The 25157-nt window shown below is 36.8% G+C and overlaps 2 protein-coding genes and 1 pseudogene across 2 annotated transcripts in view; 1 reads left to right on the top strand and 2 right to left on the bottom strand.

Moving 5' to 3' along the window:
- Nucleotides 1-639: 639 nt before the first annotated feature.
- The window catches only part of RAB18 (RAB18, member RAS oncogene family), a 36826-nt gene continuing 12308 nt past the window's right edge, over nucleotides 640-25157 (bottom strand). The window contains exons 3-7 of the mRNA XM_044229190.1: nucleotides 11875-11936; nucleotides 8365-8437; nucleotides 6820-6938; nucleotides 6681-6747; nucleotides 640-2610 (exon numbers count right to left, since the gene is read on the bottom strand). Coding sequence (XP_044085125.1) covers nucleotides 2435-2610; nucleotides 6681-6747; nucleotides 6820-6938; nucleotides 8365-8437; nucleotides 11875-11936 — 497 coding nt within the window. The 3' untranslated portion in view covers nucleotides 640-2434. The remainder of the gene's footprint in view (nucleotides 2611-6680; nucleotides 6748-6819; nucleotides 6939-8364; nucleotides 8438-11874; nucleotides 11937-25157) is intronic.
- LOC122892743 lies at nucleotides 12716-12847 on the bottom strand (annotated as a pseudogene).
- Nucleotides 15541-16273, top strand: LOC122892546 (prefoldin subunit 1-like). The gene has a single exon (XM_044229191.1). It carries the CDS (start codon nucleotides 15568-15570, stop codon nucleotides 16051-16053), a length of 486 nt encoding a protein of 161 aa, XP_044085126.1. The 5' UTR covers nucleotides 15541-15567; the 3' UTR covers nucleotides 16054-16273.

Below are 25157 nucleotides of genomic sequence, written 5' to 3'. Positions count from 1 at the left end.
GTTACAACAAAAGAGCTAGTAGGCAGCCTTAGCAAAAGGAACGATGGTTGAAACCATGGACATATGAAAAATGCCTTCACTGGACTCCAGCTCCATCACTGATGACGCTTTGTGATCTTTGGGGAGTTACCTAGCAAACCTATGTGTCATTATCCTCATTGTTAAAATGAGCATAGTAGGTGTACAAAGCAATCTCTTAAGGTTGCTGTGAGGTTTAATGAAATAAAAATAATCCAGCTCTTGGAACAACACCTGCCCTAAGGAAGCTTCTGATAAATGTTAACTATTAATCTAATATAAACTGAGTATTTATTTGTTCATTTAGGTCTGTGTCAGTACCCCTACAATTCAAAACATGACATTCCAATTGTTCCAATTTGCACCATCTGCAAAAGGCACTTTTAAACTACTTCAAATAATTTGGAAATGAAGAATTAACAAAATCCTCACCTATCCAAGTGACTAATTTCAGATATCGTAACTACTTCAGTTAGGAAACCTCCACTAGGAAATAAGCTTGCAACAAAACAGTAGAGTGAAAGCCATATAACAGATGAGAATCTGAGTAACACTATATTCAGATGTTCCTCAGCCCATGAGAGTAACAGGGAAACGTAGAATACCTCCTGCACAAATGCATCTAGGGAAAGCAGGCTGTATTTATTTCGAAAACTATAAAAGGTTACAATATAAATCTATCAAACAAAATTAGTTTTTTAAAAGTGACTCATATGTATCCAAATTTTGACCAAATCAACACAAAAATCCAATGCACAAAAAGATTATTATATAGCTCAAGGAGCAAAAAGCAATAAACAGAAATAAATGTCTTGTCAATACAGACACAACATAAATATACAAATCTACAGCTTTAATGTAACACAAATCTTAAGTACATGTGTTAGCTACCTTTCTCCAACAGTAAAGGAGTAAATGCTTTATATTTAGTAAATACATATATAATGTATAAAACCTTTAATCACATATAGTGTCACAAGCACGAACCAAGTAGAATGCAAGGTTTTCTCACGTGGAAGATGTACAGTTCATAAAGGACCCAACTTGAAGTAAACCCACTATCACAAGTTATTGCAAAGGTGACCCAGAAAAAGTCTATCATTTGCAACGTATACAAAGAACAAACTGCCCAGAAATTAGTATCAGAAATCTTAGTGAAGGCTATCATGGTAACCTGCCTGAAAGGACAAATAACTTCCTTGGGGGCTTCATATAGCCGGTATCAATGTAAATTAAGTAACATACGAGTGAAAAAAAAATGTAATGTATAATAGCAAGAGGTAGAAAACTGAATACTGTGGAAAAGATTTATTAGTCTGTACAAGTTGGTTCTGATAAACTATTGGCTACTTGTTACAGTAAATTACCAACATTTTCAATGCAACAGTATTTTCCCACACACATCAAAATCTGGAAGCAATCCGTCTTTCTCATATTGTCATTTAGTGTTCTATTTTTCCCAACCCTCAAAACACAGATATAGGTTTCTGAATATCAACTAGCCATTTAGGGAAGTCATAAGATACAGATGTTCATCAACATTACACAAGCTACAACGGACATACCCGGACAGACGCCACCAACATTTATGGAAAAAGGTGTTGGTTTTTAAAGTGGTAAGTACTACATGGGTTACATAAACACACTATTCTTCTCCTTCCAAAACCAAAATGGGGGAAAACCTTACTGCCATTCTGCCAAACACCACAGAACTAAAAACGCTGCGCAAAGGGTCAGAGTCCAATGTACATGTCACAGAGTTAAAACTCCAGTGAACAACTGAGCTACTCATTGAAGAAAATTCAAAAGTAAGACCAAACTTCTTAAAACATCAATGCTGTTTTAGAAGCATCATCAGAACAAACAGAGATTTAATTATAAATTGGCCTGAACTGCACCCTGTAGAGAATTTTGCTTAGTACTAAAAGAGAATCTGTCAGCAAACATCCTACAAAAGCTGTGGAATCATGCTCTGTGTTATTCCTGAAAGGAAATCTGCCAGGTTTGATGATACCTGAATATCTCCCAGTGGTTCTGGGAGTTCTACATACCAATTAATTCAGTAATTGATAGGAGTAGTTAAGCAAAGAGAAGACCAAAAGTAGACCTTGTATCAACATAGACTAGATAGGTGGATTTTTTAATCACATGATAAATGTAAATCATAAAATCAAATGTACTTTAAAAAGTACACTTATTTTATGTTACATAAAAAACTGTAGACTGCAAACTGTGCATGCTTACCATAACATTGTACCTGGGAAAGCTGATGAGTCTGATTTCTTGCAAATATTTACTGCCATGATACAAAACAAATATGTGCAAACTGCAAGGTCCCTAAAATAGCAGTTAGAGTTTATATACAGAAAGATGTCACTATCTGATCAAATATGCAAGAGATGGAGTTTCCCAGAGTTTATAACATAGAGCAGTAACCACCACAGGCTCCTCCTCCAGGGCCTTCTTCCCTGTGTGTCAGTTTGACTCCTTTATTCTGGTTCTCACTTTCCCACAGTCCAGGCGTCTGAATGATCTTTTCAACAAGTTCCTCAAAGGCACACTGTACACCATCACAGGTTTTTGCACTTGCCTCTGAAAGTCAAGAAAAAAATGTGAGAGTCTATTCTTTTACGGTCCTATTCCTATGCTTTTCTGGAAAATTATTATGGCATAAATATCAGCCGATAGTATATACAGAGGCAAACCAGCAGTTTCTTCGCACAGGTTTAATATTCGTGAACCTCCCCCAACTCTCAAAGTTGAGCTATTCAATTCTATCCAGACGAAGAGTGGTATGTGAGCCCGGAATTTTGTGATATGCCAAAGCTCCTTCTTAATTTTTCAGTTAGTTCTTAAAGTCAACCCCCCCAAAACAGATTATTATTCCCATTTCAGAATAAGGAAATTCAGGCTCCCAGCTGAACAGTCTGGCTGTTCTGTGCTGGCAATGAGACACGATCTCCTAAGAGCATTTATGGCCCCCAAGAAACTCATGTGGGACAGCGAGCCCTGCCCCCCAAGCCTACCTTTCCCTCGTCATTACCTTTTTGACTATCTGAGATGACCCTCTTACTCCTTTATCATAAAATTCCTCTATCTCAGCTCTTCACCTAACTTTATGTTGAGAAAAACAGAAACCATCTGACAGGAGCTACTGATCTTCCTACCTAGAGGCTCCCCAACCTGCCGGCACTTGTAACCTTAGCTCTGTCTTCGCTCCTGTGACAGCGGATGAACTGGCCCCTGCTGCAGTCTAGGCGCATCCCCTTTCCCAGCTCCTCGGATCCCACCCCTTCTCAGTCACTGAAGAATCATGGGCCCTCACTCCTGGATTGTATCAGTCAGCCCAAAAGCCTGCCGAAATTACTGTCCATCTTCCTAACCAACCAAGCAACCACCCACCCTGCATTCCAGCCCGCGCACCCGACTCGCAGCCACCCCGGCTCTCTCATCTCTTTCAAAGCGAAACAGTCATCAAGGGTCACCTACGAGTTGGTGCAGCCACTTTAGAGAACAGTGTGGAGATTCCTCAAGAAATTAAAAATAGAGCTCCCCTATGACCCTGCAATTGCACTCCTGGGTATTTACCCCAAAGATACAGATGTCGTGAAAAGAAGGGCCATCTATACCCCAATATTTATAGCAGCAATGGCCACAGTCGCCAAACTGTGGAAAGAACCAAGATGCCCTTCAATGGACGAATGGATAAGGAAGATGTGGTCCATATACACTATGGAGTATTATGCCTCCATCAGAAAGGACAAATACCCAACTTTTGTAGCAACATGGACGTGAGTGGAAGAGATTCTGCTGAGTGAAATAAGTCAAGCAGAGAGAGTCAATTATCCTATGGTTTTGCTTATTTGTGGAGCATAACAAATAACATGGAGGACATGGGGAGATGGAAAGGAGAAGGAAGTGGAGGGAAATTGGAAGGGGAGGTGAACCACGAGAGACTATGGACTCTGAAAAACAATCTGAGGGTTCTGAAGGGGCGGGGCGTGGGAGGTTGGGGGAATCAGGTGGTGGGTATTACAGAGGGCACGGATTGCATGGAGCACTGGGTGTGGTGCATAAACAATGAATTCTGTTACACTAAAAAGAAATTAAAAAAAAAAAGTTACCTACGTATGCTATTTCCCCTTTCTTTTCTCACATTTTTTCTTCAAACTCTAAACAACCTTGAACACCAGTTTGAACTGTGCTATTCCACTTACACATGGGTTTTTTTCAATAAATACAGTACAGTACTGTAAAGGTATTTTCTCCTCATGATTTTAATAACATTTTCTCTAGCTTACTTTACTGTAAGAACACAGTATGTAAGACACAGAACATGCGGAGCAGGCGTTAACTGTTTATCAGTAAGGCTTCAGATCAGCAGGAGGCTATTAGCAGCTCAGTTTTGGGGGAGGCAAAAGTCATATGCAGATTTTCAAGGTCAGGGCCCCTAACCCCTCATTGTTCAAGGGTCAACTGTACTCTAACTAGGTCTTTGTTCTCACCACTCCATTGACATTTTCTTTTAAAAAATACCAACCAACGTTCTCCATCTCGTCAAATCTACTGACCTCCTCCTACTCAACATGCAGCAGTTGATCCGGCTGATCACTTTCCTCCTTTAAATACTTTGTTCACGTGACTTTCAGAAGGACACTGAACACTCCTCGGATTCCCCCTCTCACCAGCATGTCATTCATCACAGCCTTGCTGGCCGACTCCCCCTCTTGCTGCTGACCTCTAACTGTCGGAGCACCCCAGTTTCAATCTTCTGCCGTTTTCCTCCCAGTTATTCCTGTGGCCACTTTAATTCCATGACTTAAAATACCACCTCAAGGCCAATGACCAGCATGTCCACGGGTTCTCCAAAAAATGGTTCATCCTTATGATGCAAAGCGGAATTCCTGATTCCCCACTCCCTTACCCAAACCTGTTCTTACCTCACACGCTCATACACAGCTAATGGCAGCACAGTTCACCAGTTCGCTCAGGCCAGAGACTCAGAGTTATCCCTGACTGCTCTCTCTCCTCACCCTCAATACCCAGTCTATCAGCAGAGCCTGTCACCCTTACCATCCAAATATCTCCTTGATCTGCCAACCTTCCAGAAGCTACCCACAAGCACTCCCACAGTCAAAGCCACCAGCATTATTCATCTGGGCCACTCTAAGAGAATGACAAGCCTCTTGCTTCTGTTTCTCAGGGGCCATTTTCTGTACAAACAGGTCTTTTTAAAAGAATATCAGATTACAGCACCACTCCCCTGCTTTCCACACTTAGAATAAAATTCATTTCTTTACCATACCCTGTAAGGCCCCAAATGATCTTTTAAACTTCATCTCCCATTATCACCACCTTTCCCCGCAACATACACTATACTCCAGCCCACAAGCTTTCTTCCTGTCCCTTCAACACTCTAAACTCATTCCCACCTCAGGAAGTATTTGCTATTCTCTCAACCTGAGATAGCCTCCCTCTAGATCTTCATATTACGGTTTCTAGTTCGAATGGCACACCTCAAAGAACTTCCCCGAATTACCTCCCACCCCCCGTCATACTCTCTCTCCTTCACAGCACTACTTACTCAAGCCTGTTTCCTCTACTAGAATGTGAGCTTCATGAGGTCAGGGACTTTGTCCACTTTGCTCATCTGTCTGTTATATTCTCAGAGTCCAGTAAGCGTTTTCTGAACTAATGTATCAAAATGAAGGACACCCAGCAAGTAAGCAGAAGAGGTAGTACTCAATTCCTTTCCCAAATTCCCTATTATCTTCCACTTATAGCACCCAGCTTCTATCTATAGATGATGTTCTTTTATTTCCATTTCTTAATTCCTAGAAGATTCTAACAGTGGAATAGCTCAACCAATAATTCCTAAAGCTGGCTTCACATCAGAATCAACTAGGGTGTCTTTAGAAACTGTCTTCCAGGCCCCGTTTCAGACCTGTGAAAAGGATCCAGGGAACCTGTCATGTTAAAAAAGTTCCAAAGTGATATAGTCCGTCCACTTTTCTAGACAGGGGGTGGAACAAACTTTTCCTGTAAAGAGCCAGATGGTCAATATTTTAGGCTTGGAATGCCTTACGGTTTCTGCCATAACTACTGAACTCTGCCAGGAAGCACAAAAGCAGCCACAGACAGCGTGTAGATGACCAAGGAGGTAAGGCTGTCCTCCCATACAAATGATGGGACCAGATTTGGCCCCGTGCTATAGTTTGCTGAACCCTACACTTCACCGTGCTTCTTAAGTATTAATGTGCATACAAACTACAGGAAGATCTTGTCAAAACAGAGGTTCTAATTCAGAAAAGCTGAGTTAGGCCGAAATGAAGCATTTCTAACAAGCTTCCAGGTGGTATCACTGCCGCCAGCACAAGGACCACACGGTATAACTACAGGGCTGGGTGCCTGCCTTTACTGAATGCCATCATATCTGGAGAGGAAGGATCTGTGTCCTATGCAACTTCACATAATGAGACCTGTTTTTTTTTTTGTTTTTAACTGAAGGAAAAATGAACCTGGCTCTATAGTTAGATTTCATAGCACAAGAAAATGATGAACTAAGTACATACATTTCACAGTTCATAAAGAGAAAAATGTAGCAAAAACTCCATTTTAAAATTCCTCTTTAATAATGAAAGGATATATGTTCACACACCTACCTATAAATAACATGGAATGCTTTCGTGCAAATTTCAGGCCTTCGTTTCTATCAACTTCACGATTTTCCTGAAAGGTAAATATAAAGATTAAGAAGAGCTACCAAAATACAGTCAAGATGCAAAGTGTCTGACTTCTTACCTTATCAATTTTATTTCCAACTAGCATGTTTACTATGTCATTTCTTGTGCAGTATGTTTCCAATTCATTTAACCAATTATCCAATTTAACAAAGGTATCTCTTCTTGTGACATCATAAACTGAAATAAAAAGGGTCACTTATTAAATAAGCATTAAAAATAAGAAGCAATGACATTATATTTCTGATATGTGACTAAAAGCTAATATTTCTACGTAGGTAAGTCTGTTTCTAAGCCTTCAAATGTTTAACAGTCAGTAAACTGTTAACCCAGATGGAAGAAACAAGTGTGTTAAAAAATAAGAATAAACATACACTTACACACATTTCAATTTTATTAAGACACACTCTGAGAGAAATTAAATTATATCCTGTGCAATAACTGAAAATTAACTTAAGCAAAACAACAGCTGTTCCCATTGGTAATTAAAAGACATTGATCCAAAACCCAAAATGTTCAGATCCCAATCTGTGGCAAAATACCAAATTTCTTCCATGGATTTAAACAACTGTGACCCTGTTAACTTGTTTCTTATAAGAACCAGAATTTGCAACTTTTGAAAAAATATGAAAACTTAATGGACAGGATCCTGATTGTCTCCCTGTTATCACTTTCATCTTACATCCCACTACATTTTAATATGTAAAGAGCTTATTAATATAAAGACTTTATTAATTTAAAGTGTTTTCTAGGGGCGCCTGGGTGGCTCAGTTGGTTAAGCGACTGCCTTCAGCTAAGGTCAGGATCCCAGGGTTCTGGGATTGAGTCCTGGATCTGGCTCCCTGCTCAGCCTGCTTCTCCCTCTCCCTCTGCCACTTCCCCAGTCTGTGCTCTCCTACTCTCTCTCTGTCAAATAAATAAACAAAATCTTTAAAAAAAAAAAAAGTGTTTTCTAAACTTAAAGATGCTGAACCAAAATAAGAGTTGCTGTTAAACTGATAAAATGAACCTAAAACCTCACAATTAATGACATAATATAAAAAGATAATCTTCCCTAAAATTGATCAATATTTATTTTTAGGAAGTTTCCCAGGAATATTAATAACAAGTACTTTTCAACAACTTACAGTGAGAATCCATATTTGGCTTTTAAATTCTGTATGATTATGGATCAACAATGTTAAGTGCTTTGTTGATACTCTTTAGGACTAATAAAAGAGATTCAACTAAACAACTAGCACACTTCTTCCTTTATAAATGCACAGCAAATGTTAATACACTGCTGACTGAAGATCAGTTCCTGGTAACACTCTTAAGACAGACAATTATTTGTGGATTAATCCTCAATTATATCCTCATCAACATGTGCTTTTAAAACCAAATAAATTAATCGGATCTTTATCTTTCAATCGCCAGACAAAGAACTGAAAAGAAATTTCGAAAGTTTAAATATTCATTAATACTAAATGAAGTTAATATAACTTCAAGTTAATAAAGGGACCCTCAAGAAAAATAAAAACTTACTGACCTTCGCAGATAGGGAAAATCAGAAATTGCAATAATAAAACAACAATATTTAAAGCAGTATCACAAAGTAAAACCTTACCTAATATAACACCCTGCGCACCTCTGTAATAGCTGGGAGTTAATGTTCTGAATCTCTCTTGACCAGCAGTATCCTAAAAGTGACAATTATTATTAAATTCAAAAAGTGTAAAAAAAAAGATCGTCAACATATCAAGAGTAGAATGTCAAACTGCGTTATTAAAAATATCCATGTTCAAGCTCATTTAAAACTTGAAATTAGGGGCACCTGGGTGGCTTAGTCATTAAGCATCTGCCTTCGGCTCAGGTCATGATCCCAGGGTCCTAGGATTGAGCCCCGCATCGGGCTGGAAGTCTGCTTTTCCCTCTCCCACTCCCCCTGCTTGTGTTCCCTCTCTTGCTGTGTCTCTATCAAATAAATACATAAAATCTTTAAAAAAAAAATTGTAAAACCCGAAATTTAAATTGGATGTGTTCTCTTACTGACAAGTGTTCCAGAAAATAAAGAAATATTGACTCATCTCTAGAAAAACACATGTCAGTAAAGGGGTATTTTTTAAGATTTTTATTACACGTGGAACCCGTTTATTACACATGAAAAACCCATGGTTCTCAACTTCAGAAGCACAATGAAATTTCCTGGAAATGAAAAATTCCAACCCCTAGTGATTCTGGTTTCACTGGTCTATGATAAAGACCAAAAGTTTTCAAAGTCTCCCCAGGCGATTCTATTGTAGAATCAAGGTTAAAACCCACTTAACTTTTTTTTTAAAAGGAGAATTACAGGAGTATCTTATTTTACGTAAACAATTTTTAGGTTGGAAAGTATTTTCGGTGTATCTTCTTTTAGGAAAATGCATAAAACCAAATCACTTTCTATCACATGTTTCTGCCTCCTACTGGGCGAGAGGAACATAAGATGTACACCAGTCAGAAAGCGCAGGGTCCTGGGATCAAGTCCCATGTCAGGCTCCACGCTCAGTGGTGAGTCTGTTTCTCCATCGCCTTTACCCCTCCCCTGTTCATGCTTTCTTGCTCTCTCTCATAAATTAAAAAAAAAAAAAAAAAGACTAGAGCAAAAAAATGTTTTAATGTTAAAATAAAATACTGCACAATTGACACTTCACACACAAATATCTAAATCAGTCCAGTTATGCAGAGTCTTGGATTTTTTTTTTTGATCCACTTATAAAATGTCTGAGTAGGTATGATAATTTGGGCAAAAACCCTGTGCCACAATACTGGATCAGGATTTATAACACCTATAAAATTTATATGCTTAAATAGTCAAAAGTTAACATTTGCTTGTGTTTGTTTTCAAGATAGGAATTTGCAGTAACTGCAAAAGCATCCCTGGTAGGTAAGAAAAGCAAGCTTATTATCTGTGGTTTTCTTCTCTGACAGGAGAGGAGGAAAGAGATTATTAAAGATAGAAATGAATAGAAGACTAGGAAGGATCTGGAAAGGCTAAATATTAAAATGTGGGAGTATAAGTGAGGGCAGGATATAGAGAAAGCTTTAGAGGAGCCAAGGTAGGTCGTGATGTGTGTGCAGCACTTTCTAGTGGGGTACTGTACTCAGGCTGGACTCAACTACTCTATTTGACCGATCCTAGGAGGAGTGCCCAAGCTGGAGAGGAACTGATTTTACACATATATTTTAAAAACCACAGAAGAACCAGAAGAAGCAATGGTTTCATGTATTTCTACTAATGAGTGAGGAGGTCTTCCTAAATATGATCTAACACCCAAATTCATGGGGAAAAAATGGTTTGACCACATAAATATTAGAGCTTTGGTATAGCAAGAACATCCTTCTTGACCCCATCCATACCCCATATACACTCTCATCCTAAACAAGCTTTGAAGGCAAAGGACAAACAGGAAAAAAACATTTGCAACATATGACAGAGTTGGTAACGTGCGCGTGCGCACACACATGAACATTAACCTCTGAAGCACCTGCATGGCTCAGCTGGTTGAGCGTCTGACTCTTGATTTCAGCTCAGGTCATGATCTCGGGGTTGGGAGACTGAGCCTCTCACTTAAAAAAAATTTATATGCCTATGATAAAGATGTCACTTCGGTAATACCTGCCAACCTTTTTATTACACAGGAACTAAAAAGTAAATTTTAAAAACCTCTTGCATAAAAGAAAGATCTCACAGAAACAACAAGCCTTAGATCCAACTCTAACACGCATATCTCACAGAACAGTAGCAAAGGCAGAAAGAAGTGATAAATTCAACCATGAAAAGTATATGGACACTGGGTGTGGTGAAAAAATAATGAATAATGTTTTTCTGAAAATAAATAAATTGGGGGAAAAAAAAACCCAAAATGAAAAAAAAAAAAAGTATATGGAAAATCAGGCCCCCGCTTTTGTACAGGAAGAAGCCAACATTCTTAAATTGTTCAGTATATTTTATTATGGTGTAGTCCAACACTTTCCAAATTGTTTTCTGTTAGACATTACTATTTTGATTGATATCATAATTATATTTTGGGGAGGGGGCAAACAGGCTACCAATCATACGAAGTATTATATGTTAGAAAAAAATTAACAGAAAAACATGAGACACATTTACACAGTTCCATGTTATTTGGGATAAAATGTGTATTAGAAATACTATGCTGTTCAGAGAATGCCAGGAAGATGAATCAGATCATACAGTGCATGAACAGTTGCTGTTTCAATCTGTAACTGATGCCCAAACATTTACTATTTAATCACCATGTTGAAGTACATCTCAACATTCTAATATTTATTAGAAGCAGTTCTAATATTATCACAGGCAATAAAACATATTTATATATCTAATTATCATAGTACATGTGAGAATCAGATATATAGGAGCATATTTTTATAAATTATACATGTAATATAATATATTAGCAATCATTTAGATATATATAGAGAAGTAGGCAGGTAGATAAGAGCTGGGGAGAAACAGGCAGACAGAGATAGACACCGAGAATCTTGGATGTTTTTGACAATTAATGCTACTTTATTCAGTCAGCACTATCATGAAAAGGTCTAGTTAGGAAAGCAACATGCATCAGAATGTTTGGGTTCTCAGGCAAATGAAAAGGAAGTGAGTAAAGACTGGGTAGTGATGTTAAAAAATAAATCCAAAGTTGGCAAAATCAAATTTCAAAAATATTTATACTAAAAACAGGAAAAAGACATTTTTTCCTGAGCATCACTTCATCCTCTTCTCCCCAACAACTGCCATCAGTGTGAGCTGAGTAGACACTGTCTTCTTCAAAACTTGGAAGAAACATATTCAATAACAATAATCCTCTCTGGCAGACAAGATGATTTTTCTACATTCTGGTTTTAAATATTCTTGAGTGATTACACACTTTAAAATTTGGGGTAAGTAAAACAAGTCTCTGCCTCATTACCCAATTATAAGACATAACCATTTATTGTTTATCCCTTAACCAACAAATTGTCCAAGTTATTTAGTATAAATCGTTTACCTCTAGAACTCTATACACATCAATTTCTGCTTCTTTAAAAAACACAAGCTGAATATTTATACAAAATACATTTTTAAAACTCTTACCCAGATTGCAAGTTTAGCCTTATTTCCATCCACTGAAATTGTTTTCACCTTAAAGTCAACTCCTTGAAAAAAATGAAAACATTGATAAGCATCCCAGTAAAATGACACTTTAAAAATCAATTACCAAGAAAACAGAAAAGCCACTTTATGAAACACTCAAATTCATACCCCAAATTCTTGGAGTTATGGATGTGAAAACTTAAAAGTGTGCCTAAAGTTCAGCAGCTTAGGATTTAATCAGGATAAATGAAAACCAAACGCTTGCAGAATTCAAACACTTACCTACCCATACTTGCTTGAAAAAAAAAAAAAACACTATAATGGAAAAATAAACTTCAGTGTAAGGTGATTAACAATGCACATTAAAAGCCAAGTGCTGGAATTCATGGAGCTCACATAGAGAAGACTATCCAGGCTGACCCTGGATCAGGGCCGTTTTCTAAGGGGCTCCAAATGCCACCTACACTCCGACATTAAGGGTGCTGTCCACAGCCAGCCCATCCCCTAACTCAGATTCTGTCTGGAAGCAGCTTGGTAAAAACATAAAAAGGCCACTTACTCCTTGTCTTATGAATTCTTTGTTTTTAATCCTAAAAAAAAGTATTCGTTCTATATAACTTTATCAATGATCCCTTGCTACTGCACAACTGCAAAAGAATTTACACACAAAAACATCTGTGCCCAATCCTCTAAGAATCTTCATAAGTGAAAAGGAGGAGTGCTCAAAGTGCTATGAAAATCTGCTGTAAATACTAATTTATGTAAAGAGAAGAGTTCCATAAGAAGACACATAAGGTTTTACTATAGTGCCCCCACCTCCAAAAAAAATAAATAAATAAAACCCTTTCCAGGAAAAGGAGTTGACACAAGCCATTGGCTTAAATCAACAGTAACTGCCCACGTGTCTTTCAATCAGCAATAATCGCGCCTCGGATAAACCTCATTGGCTACGATACTGCCACTGCGCATGTCTTTAAAGAGTATCAAAATTAATGTGCAGGCTACCCGACTGGCCAGAGGGAAAGCATTAGCTCAAGAAGCTTGGAAAGAAACTTTGAAAAGATCTTATTAGCTTGTCACAATTAATTCAGAACAGCCACAACTAAGATGAACAGCACCCTCATATACTAAATGCTTACGAGAACACCTGTCACCAATATGGAAATACATCAGTATTTCTTGGATGATTTCAGGTGATCCATTACAAACACAGAGTAGGTAATAAAAATGCATTTCAAATATGCATTATGTCAGGTCCTTCTGTATGCCAAAGATTAAGAAAAAAAAAAAAAAAGTTTAGTGTTCTGGGCTAGGGTGATAAAGGAGCTGATAAAGCCACACTCAGAATCATGGGCAATTGTTCGTTAAAGGACAGTGCTAATAACATAGTCCAAGGAAAACCTGAAGTTTCTTTGCAGCTAAACATATAAAAAAATCTCCTATTAAATAATCTTGCTATCATTAGATCTAGAAAATGAAATACTATGCCACACCACTTATATACAAAGTATGAAGGGCGCCTGGATGGCTCAGTCAGTTAAGCATCTGCCTTCGGCTCAGGTCATGTTCCCAGGGTCCAGGGATCAAGTCCTACCTTGGGCTCCCTGCTCTGTGGGGAGCCTGCATCTTCTTCTGCCCTCTCTGTCTCCCATGAATAAAATAAAAATAAAATCTTTCTTTAAAAAGTAGGAAATTATTTACATTTTCTTTGTAGTACTTTAAAAACAAAACCAAACCTGAGAAAATTCAGATGAGGGAAATGGTTCTGACTTGGTACAGGTACTAAATTAAGGCCACTGTAGACCATACATAGAGATAATCCATCATACATACTCTCCAGTTAAATTCTCCAAGTTTTTCAGAGAATAAAGAACTCTTTTTTCCCTAATTACTCCAGACAACATGCTCAAGGGCAGACTGGCTTTTTGCCAGCTACCAACTAGTTCACCTAAGAAAAGAAACTCACTGTTTCCAAAATGTTTGTGTTTACCTCCCCTCTCCCAATTTCCTTCTTCTCTTTCACAATTTCCTGTTTTTCATATGTTTCTTGACAGTCTAATGATAGTCTCTGTCATATGTATCACTTATGTGTTGTTAACTGTTTCCAAGTTACTCTTCTGGGATATTAAATCTGCAAGTTACAGATAACATCCTTAGGAAACAATGCCCACTGATGTCCTATCATCAAAGTCAATACACACAGGTAGCCTGGAAAGGGCACCTCAACTGCAAGTCCTCCAAATCATCCTTCCTTCGTCCCTCTGGGGAATCTCCTACGCAAACTTTAGCTTTCATCTGCTCAAATTGCTTCTTCACCAAGTCTGGTTCTTCTGTTTTGCAAGTGGCTCTTAACTTCCTTTTAATGATAGCCACACTGGGAATCTTTTTAATAAACCTGATTTTGCCAACTTCTTACTAGATTTGATTAAACTATCTTTTCAACTTCTTCATGTGGATGACAAGGAGCTTGTAACAGAAGCTGAACGTCTAGGGGAAAAAACCCACTCCTGTGTATTTCTTCTACTCTCCTACAACACTGAACACTTCTGTGACCATATTGTGAGGGGGTTTTCCCACAAGCAATTCTCGACTCTCTGGGGACATCGGTGTCTTATAATTCAATTCAGTCTGATAGAGTCAGATCCCACAGGGGAAGGGCTAATTAATAAGTCCTATAAGACTACTGCCCTCCCATTTCAGATGCCATCCCAAATCCAGGTTGTTACCTGTGCTTCTGACCACCTGGCTATTAATCAAAGCTTCCCACAATCCCCTCCTTTGACTGGATTAATTTGTGGCTCACAGAATTCAGAAAAAGCTACTTATCAGAGAATCATTTTATATAAAAGGATATAACCCAGGAACAGCCAGATGGAAGAGACAAATAAGGAAAAGTATGCGGAAGGCACAAAGCTCCCATGCCCTCTCCAAGTATGCCATCTTCCCAGAACTTCCATGTGTTTGTCAAAACAGAATTCTCAAAACCCTTAAATTTAGCATTTTTATGAAGGTTTCATTATTTAGGCAAGACTGATTAAATCATTGTCCTTCAGTGACTGAATAAAATCTCCCAGCCCTCATCCCTCTCCCCTCCCCTGAGGTAGAAAGGAAAGAGGAGGACTAAAAATCCCAACCCCGTAATCACATGGTTGATTCTTCAGGCAACCAGCCTCCACCCTTAGAGGCTTTCCAGAAGTCACAGCACCAACATAAACTCAGGAATCATTGAAAGGGGCTAGATATGAAAAACAAAAGACATCTTTACTGCTTTGATCAGTTAAGAAAATCAAAGGGTTTTAAAAACTCTGTGTCAAGAACTAAATATATATATTTCTTATAAATCAAAATATCCACAGAAGAACTGTAATTTTGGCTTTTTCTTGTTGTTCATTTGGGCTTGCACTTTTAATAGTTAATTCAGGTTTTTTAAAGTAATCTTTTTTTTTTTTAAAGATTTTATTTATTTATTTGATAGAGAGAAATCACAAGTAAGCAGAGAGGCAGGCAGAGAGAGGACGAAGCAGGCTCCCCGTGGAGCAGAGAGCCTGATGCGGGGCTCGATCCCAGGACCCTGGGATCATGACCTGAGCCGAAGGCAGAGGCTTTAACCCACTGAGCCACCCAGGCGCCCCTAAAGTAATCTTTTTAAGGCAGATGAATAGTTCAGTTAAAACTAGACATTACAGAACCAAGATGGCGGCTCCCGTGGATCTGGAGTTAAAGAAGGCCTTCACAGAACTTCAAGCCAAAGTAATTGACACTCAACAGAAGGTGAAGCTTGCAGACATACAGATTGAACAGCTAAACAGAACGAAAAAGCATGCACATCTTACAGATACAGAGATTATGACTTTGGTAGATGAGACTAACATGTATGAAGGTGTAGGAAGAATGTTTATTCTTCAGTCCAAGGAGGTAATTCACAGTCAACTGTTAGAGAAACAGAAAATAGCAGAGGAAAAAATTAAAGAATTAGAGCAGAAGAAATCCTACCTAGAGCGGAGTGTGAAGGAAGCTGAGGACAACATCCGGGAGATGCTAATGGCACGAAGGGCACAGCAGGAAATCTCTAGCAGAAGCTTCCTGCCCCCTCCCATTCCTGGCAAGGGCAGAGGGGCCCATGTGGGGAAACAGCCTCTCTTCTACCCTGACGGACTTTTTATTTGGATGATCTGGTAACCCTATATTTTCTACTTCACCCTGATCCCCTTTCAGATCCCAGCTCTGTATTTTTTATCCTGGCTCTGTCTGCCACCCCTCCCCAGAACACTCTTCTCCCCTAGGGGTGAATCACCAACTCCCAGGAGAGGGATGATGGGAGCCAGGACAGACAGGGGAGCTCTGTCCAAGCCTATTACTCGTTACACTGCTTAGACCAATAAAAGGCATCTGTTCCCCCCCCCCCAAAAAAAACACAAAAAAACTAGACATTACAGTCAATAAAACCTTTAAAACAAGCAGTAAATGGAACATGAAAGTTTACCAAAGATAGTATCAACTCTATTATACAGAGACACTCATCAATGAGAAATCAGAACACATCAATGAAATCATATGCCATGTCAGAATTAAAAAGCATTGATCAAAAGAAACTAACTCAAAACTAACAAAAATTGGGCGCCTGGGTGGCTCAGTGGGTTAAGCCTCTGCCTTCGGCTCAGGTCGTGATCTCAGGGCCCTGGGATCGAGCCCCACATCAGGCTCTCTGCTCAGCAGGGAGCCGGCTTCCCCCTCTCTCTGCTTGCCTCTTTGCCTACTTGTAATCTCTCTCTCTCTCTGTGTCAAATAAATAAAATCTTAAAAAAAAAAAAACAAAGATGCTAGAATTAGCAAACAATAAATTAAAAACTAGTCTAAACGTATAACCTGTGTTGAAAAAGTGAAGTAGACATGAGAGATTGAAAAGACCCAAATCAAACATCAAGAGATGAAATGACGAGGTCTGAGATGTAAATTACATGGGATGAGATTAACAAAAATCAGACATCACAGAAGAAAACATAAGTGAATATGAAGACACAGCAATGAGTGCCTGGAAGGCTCAGTCAGTTTAGCAGCGGCCTTTGGCTCAAGTTATGATCCTGGGGTTTGGGATCAAGCCCCATGTCAGGCTCCCTACTCAGTGGGTATTGTGCTTCTCCCTCATTCTCTGTCACTCCCCCCAGCTTGTACTCTCTCACTCTCAAATAAATACATAAAATATTTTAAAATAAATGAGTAAAACTAAAAATCAATGAAACAAAAATAATTGGTTCTATAAGGAAAAAATCAATATACTGATAAATTCTAGCCAAAGTGATCAGGAGAAACAGAAACAAAAACTGCCATTATAAAGAATGAGAAAGATCACATCACTACAGATTGAACAGAGGTTAAAAAGCTACCAAGGAAATGTTATAAACAAGTTCATACCAAAAGTTCATGACAATCCAGATGAAATGTCAATTTTCTTCAAAGATTAAAAACTATCAGAACTGACTCAAAAAGAAATAGACCACAAACAAAATACCTAAAGAATATAAACAAAAGGAAATATAAAAAAATCAACTAAACCCAAAAGGCAGCAGTAATGGAGGAAACAAGGGAAAAAACTGTGTAAGACACACAGAAAACAAACAGCAAAAGGTCAGAAGTAAATCCTTCCTAATAAGTAATTATATTAAAGACAGAGATTAGCAGAATATATATAAATATATACATAACTATATATAAAAGATCCAACTATATGCTGTCTATAAGAGACTCATACACCAAAGGAAAGATCCCAATAAATATGAAGCAAACATTTACATAACTGAAAGGAGAAATACAGTATTAGTTTTAGATTTTAATATACCGCTTTTAATAACAGATAAAACAGCCAAAGAGATAAGACGGAAATAGGATTTTTGAACAACAATACAAACCAGTAAGACCCAATAGAACATGCTACCCAACAACATCAGAATAAAGTTTTCTCAAGCGCACATGAAATATTCTCCAAGACACACCACATGTTGTCTACAAAACAAGGATTAATAAATTTTAAAAGAGGGGCGCCTGGGTGGCTCAGTGAGTTAAAGCCTCTGCCTTCGGCTCAGATCATGATCCCAGAATCGAGCCCTGCATTGGGTCTCTGCTTGGCAGGGAGCCTGTTTCCTCTCTCTCTCTCTGCCTGCCTCTCTACCTAGTTGTGATCTCTGCCTGTCAAATAAATAAATAAAATATTAAAAAAAAAACAAAAATAAGTAAATTTTAAAAGACTAAACTCATATGAAGTATTTTTTATCATAATGTAATGAAACTAGAAATTGGTAACAGAAAGAAAACTGGGAAATTCACAAACTGCACAAATTAAATAACACCCTTTTAAACAACTAATAGACTAAAGAGAAATCATAAGAAAAATTAGAGACTACTTTGAGACAAATGAAAACACAGTACACCAAAACTTGAGATGTAGCAAAAGCAGTGCTAAGAGGGAAACTTATAGCTATAAACACATACATTATAAGAGAAGAAATATCTCAAATCAATAATCTAAGTTTATACCTTAAGGAACTAGAAAAGAAGAGCAAACTAAGTGCTATAAAAGGAAGGAAATAATAAAGAACAGAACCAAGATAAAGGACACAGGGAACGGATATACAACAGAGAAAAATCCATGACCAAGGGCTGGGGTTTTTTGGTTTGTTTTTACAAAAAGATCAACAAAACTGACAAGCTTTTAACTATTCTAAGGAAAAGAAGAAGATTCCAATTACAAAACTCAGATATGAAATTACTACTAATATATAGACAAAAAAGATTATAAGAGAATATTATGGACCATTATATACCAATAAGCTGGATAAACTAGATGAACAAATTCCTGAAAACACATAACTGACTAAATTGACTTATCAAGGAAAAGAAAATCTGAAGAGACCATTAGTAATCAAAAACATCTCAACAAAGAAAAGCCCAGGACCAGAAAGTTTCACTGACAAATTCCACCAAATATTTAAAGAGTTAACACCAATTCTCACTTTTCAAAAAACAGAAGAGAAAGGAACACTTTCAAGCTCATTCTAAGAGGCTAGCACTATGCTGATACCAGAACCAGACAAAGATGTTACAAATAAAGAAAACTACAGACCAATATCCCAGAGGAATACTGATGCAAAAATCCCCAGTAAAATACTAGCAAACTTAATTGAGCAGCCTATTAAAAGGATTACACACCATGATAAAGTGAGTTGTACTTTTGTAATGTAAGACTGGTAGATTATGAGCAAATCAATCAAAATAATATATCCCATTAAAGAATGAATGGGGGAAAAACACATGATCATCCCAATTCATGCAGAAAAAGCATCTAACAGAACTCAACATCCTTTTATGATTAAAAAAAAATCAACAAACTAAGAACAGCACAAAATTTCCCTAACATGATAAAGGCTATATAAAACTCATAACTAACATATTCACTGGTGAAGGACTGACAGCTTTCCCCACAGATCAGAACAAGACAAGGACATCTACTCTCACCTCTTCTATTTTACAGAGTACTGGAAGTTCTCGTCAGAGCAATCAGTCAAGAAAAGGAAATAAAAGGTATCCGTATTGGAAAGGAAAAAATAAAATGACTTCTGTTCAAAAACATGATCTTATATACAGAAAATCCCAATTCTAGTACATACATACGTACACACACACACACACAAACACACACCCCAAACAAATAAAAAACGTGTTAGAACAAATGAATTTAGCGAAGTTGCAGGATATAAAATCAACATGCAAAAATCAGTTGCATTTCTATATACTAGCAATGAACAATCCCAAAAGAAAAATTTTAAAAACTATTCCATTTACAGTAACATCAAAAAGAAAATAATTGGGAATAAATTTAACCAAGGACTTTTAGATCTGTACACTGAAAACTACAAAACACTGCTGAAAGAAATAAAAGAAGACGTAAGTGGAAAAAGTGTATTTATGAGTTGGAAGACTAAATATTTTTGAGATGACAATACTACCCAAAGCAATCTACAGTTTCAACACAATACCTATAAAAATTCCAACAACTTTTTTTGCAGAGAAGAAAAAACTGATATTCAAATTTATATAAAACAAGTAGTACTAAAGAGCAAAACAACACTGAAAAAGAAGAATGAAGTCTAAAGACTCACACTTTCCAACCTCAAAACTTACTACACATCTACAATAATTAAAGCAGATGGTACTAGCATAAGGACAGACATTTAAACCAACGGAACAGAAGAGATAGCCTAGAAATACACCCCAACATAGAAAACCAATTGATTTCCAGCAAAGGAGCCAAGACCATTCAATGGGGAAGTACGGTCTTTTCAACAAATGGTTCTGGCAACAGTGAATATCCATATATAAAAGAATGAAGTTGGACCCTTACCTTCTACCACACACAAAAGTTTACACAAAATGAACAAAGACATAAACGTAAGAACTAAATCCTTAAAATTCTTAAAAGAAATTATTGGGAAAAATTTTCATGACACAGGATGCAGAACTGATTTTTTGGGTATGACAACAAAAGCACAGGCAACAACAACAGCAACAAAAACAGATAAACTGGACTTCATCAAATTTACAAACTTACGTGCATCAGAAGTCACTATTAAGAGGATAAGACAAACCACAGAGTAGGAACTATTTGCAAATCATATAGCTGATAAGGGATTAGTATCACTAAAATATGAAGAACTATAATTCAAAAATAGTAACAAAATAACCTAATTCAAAAATGAGGAAAGGATTTGAATAGACATATATACAAATGGCCAATAAGCACATGAAAAGATGCTAAACATCATTACCCACTAGGAAAATGTAAATCAAAAATCAAAACTACATGAGATATCGTTCTTCAAACCCATTAAGATAGCTATTAAAAAAATAACAAAAGGTGACAAGGATATAGAGAAACTGGAACCCCTGTGCACTGCTTGATGGAATGTAAAATGGTACAGTCACTGTGAAAAATAGTTTGATGTTTCCTCAAAAAGCTAAAAATACAATTACCATATCATGCGGCAATTCCACTCTTAGGTATAGCCAAAAGAAGTAATAGCAGAAACTCAAACAGATACTTGCATAACAATGTTGATAACAAAACAGATACTTCACACCAGAAGGCCTAAGCAACTCAAGTGCTCATGAACAGAAGAAGATAAACAAATGTGGTTTTTACATATCATGGAACATTACTCAGTCATAAAATGGAATGAAATTCTGATATATGCTACAACATAGATGAACCTTGAAAACGTTAAGCTAAGACAAATAAGCTACTCATAGAAGGACAAATATTGTATAATTCTAGAATAGGCAAATTCATAAAAGCAGAAGACAGAATAACGGTTACCAGAGGCTGAGGGGAAAGTGGAGTAAAAGCTATTGTTTAATTGGTGCAGAGTTCCTGTCTGAGGTGATGAAAAAGTTCTGAAAATGGATAGCGGTGATGGTTGCAAAACAAAGCAAATATACTCACTGCCACTGAACTGTAAACTTAAAAATGGTTAAAATGGTAAAATTTTATGTTTATTTTACCACAATAAAAAAATAAATAGGCAACTGGGGAGTCCTGCATCTATTAAAGAAATTGAATCTATGATTAAAAAGCTTTCCATGAAAAAAATTTCAGGCCCAGAGTGAATTCTACTGAACATTTAAATAATAATCCATTCTAAACAAATGCCTCCAGAAACGTGAAGAGTGAATACTTTCTTAGTCACTCTATCAATTGTACATTACCCTGATACCAAAACCAAAGACATTATAATTAAAAGCTATATAGACTAATATTTCATGACTCAGATGAAAATCCTAAACAAAATTTTATCATAACTAATCTAAATATGTATAAGAGAACAACACAACACAACCAAGTGGGTGTTATCCTAGGAACAAAAGTTTGACTTAACACTGAAAAAAAAAATCAATAGGGACTTTACTACACTAAAAAAATAAACTTCAGGGGGTGCCTGGGTGGCTCCATGGGTTGAGCCTCTGCCTTCAGCTCCGGGGCGGGGGGGGGGGGGGGGGGAGGGGTGGGGGGGATGGGAGGGTGGGGCGGGCTTCATATGATCACCATCAAATGCAGGAAATGCACTTAACAAAATCCAACATACATTCCTGATAACACCTCTCAGCAAACTAGAAACAGAAGGGAAATCTCCCAACCTGATAAAGGGTGTCTATGAAAAAATACAGATAACATCACACTTAATGGTAAAAGACTGAATATTTTTCCTCTTCATACCAGGAACAAAAGACAAATCCCAGCCCTCTTCACTTTTATAAGAAAAAAAAACAAAAACATTTTTTTTAAAAGCCAGGGCAGTAAGACAAGAAATAAAAAGAACCCAGATTGGAAAGAAAAAAAAATGTAGAAATTCAATGGAACCTACAGGATTAAAAAAATTAAATAAAAAAACTTCTAGAAGTATAAGTTTAGCAAGGTTGGAGGATACAAACTAAATGTTTAAAAAAAATCTATTGTATTTCTATATATCATCAATGAACAAAGGATTTTTTAAAATTTTAACATTTTTAATGAAACTCTATTAAATATTTAGGGCTAAATCTGACAAAAGATATAAAAGACATATAACCACTCTGAAAGAAATTTTTAAAGACCCAAATGACTGGAGACACATAATTTGTTCTGTGATTATAAGACCCAATGTTGTTAAAAGGTCAATTCTCCCCCAAATTGATCTATATAGAGTCAATGCAACCCCTATAAAAATCCTAGAAGGCTTTTATTTTTAAATCAACAAACTGATTCTAACAGTCATTGGGAAATACAGATTCTAGAGTCAAAATAACTCTGAAAAAAGTAACAGAATTGGTAGACTAAGAATACATGACTTCTAGGCCTACTATAAAGCTACAGAAATCAGGACAATGAGGCACTGACATAGACAAATAGATTAATGAGATAGAATAGAGTCCAAAAATAGACTCACCATATATAAACAACCAAGTTTTTAGAAAGGTGCAAAAGCTATGCAGTGCAGAAAGGACATTCTTTTCAACGAATAGTTTTAGAACATACAAGGGAAAAAAAAAGGAAAAGAACAGAACTTCGCTTCATATGCTTTACACTATATACAAAAATTAACTCAAAATGAATCACAGACCTAATGTAACACATGAAACTAAACAACTTCTAGAGGAAAACATAGAGAAAAATCACTGCAATGCTCTGTTAAGCAGAAAATATAACACTGAAAACATTAGAAAAAATTGACAAATTGGATTTATCAAAATAATAAACTTCTGCTTTTAGAAATAAACTGTTAAAGAGAATGACAAGAGGAGCCACAGTCCAAGAAAATATCAGCAAAGCATATATCATGTAATAAGGGGTTCATATGCATAATATATAAGAACTCTCAAAACTCAACAATAAGAAAAAATAAAAAATGAACAAAAGATTTATTCACATCACACACACTCAAAATACAGCTCAATAGATAGCAAATAAGAACTTTTTAAAAAGACTTTTATTTTTATTTTTACTTGTTTGACAGAGAGACAGAATACAAGCAGGCAGAGCAGCAGACAGAGGGAGAGGGACAAGCAGGCTCCCTATGAGCAGGGAGCCGGATGCAGGGCTTGATCCCAGAACCCTGGGATCATGACCTGAGCTGAAGACAGACTCTTAACGGACTGAGCCACCCAGGTGCCCCAGCAAGTAAGAACTTTAAAGACACTCAACATCACTGGTCATTAGACAATGCAAATTAAACCACAATGAGACTACCAACACATACAAACCTATAAGAAAGGTTAAATTTTTAAAGTCTAATCATGCTAGGTGTAACAGGTGAGGATGTGGAAACAGGAACTTTTATATACAGCTAGTGGATATGTAAAATGACACAATCACTTTATTAAGAAATGGATGAACTATTTTCCAAACTTAAACATGCATTTACCATATGATCCAGCAATCCTATTACTGGGTATTTACTCTAAAGAAATAAAAATTTATATTCATATAAAATCCTGTACCTAAATGTTTACTACAGGTCTATTCATAACCACCAAAAACTGGAAACAATCCAGTGTCCTATAAAAAGTGGATGTAAAACATCCACAAAATGGAATATAACCCAGCAGTAAAAAGAAACAAACTACTGGCTTGCAAGAACATGGATACAGCTCAAAGGCAATATGCTAAATGAAAAAAAGTCTGAAAAGTTTACATTAGATATTCCATTTATAGGACATTCTCAAAAAGATAAAGTTATAGTGATGAAGACTCGCCAGTGGTTGCCAGAGGCTAGAGGCAGGAGAAAAGTATGACTAAAAAGACACTCGTTTTTTAGAATTATGGAACTGCTTCATACATATATACATTTGTATAACACGTTAAAATTCGAAAAACTATATAACAGAAAGGGGTCAATTTTACTGTATGGTAATTAAAAAAAACAAAAACACTGTCTACTCTTATGCTAGGAATATAAAATATAAAAAATATTTTCTAAAAGAATAAATTACCAGAGAACATGTATTACAAAATTTCTGCTTCTTTCTGATTTACGATTTACTTTGCTACGAAGTCCAAGACTGATTCTGTAAAACTGTTCCATGCGCTTTTGAAGTAATGAGCTCTTCAGTCAAAAGATTTGATTGGGGCACCTTGATGGCCCAGTTGGTTAAGCAACCAACTCTTGGTTTCCGCTCAGGTCATGATCTCAGGGTCATGAAATCTGAGCCTTGTGTCAGACTCCACATTTAGCACAGAGTCTGCTTAAGACCCTCTCCCTCTCCTTCTGCCTTTTCCACCCCCATCCTATCCCCCTACCCCAGCCAGGATCTCTATCTCGATTAAATAAATAAATATTTAAAAAAAAAAAAAGTGTTGACTAACAGGTGTCTGGCTGGCTCTGTCAATAGAGCATGCAACTCCTGACCTTGGAATGGCAAGTTCAAGCCCCACGGTGAATGCAAGTATTTTTAAAATCTTAAAAAAAAAAAAAAAAAAGTTTATCAATTGTGTTATTCTATTTTCCTACGGTCTCATTTGTGTCTTTTGGATCTATTTAATTATGAAAGAGATTTAACAAGTCTCCTAATATAACTGTATTTTCATCAAACTCTCATGTTTTGAACAGGTTTTGCTCTTATATATAACATCTATGTTTGGTACCTACTTGTTATGATTGTTACAGCTACTTTGTTAATAAACTGGGCCTCTCATTATTACCTACTATCATATTTCATTATATCCAGTGCATTAACCTTAAATTCTACTCTAAATTACA

This window comes from Neovison vison, chromosome 12 (assembly GCF_020171115.1).
Source record: "Neovison vison isolate M4711 chromosome 12, ASM_NN_V1, whole genome shotgun sequence".
Classification (NCBI taxonomy): Eukaryota; Metazoa; Chordata; class Mammalia; order Carnivora; family Mustelidae; genus Neogale; species Neogale vison.
This window is presented reverse-complemented; position numbering and strand designations above follow the sequence as displayed.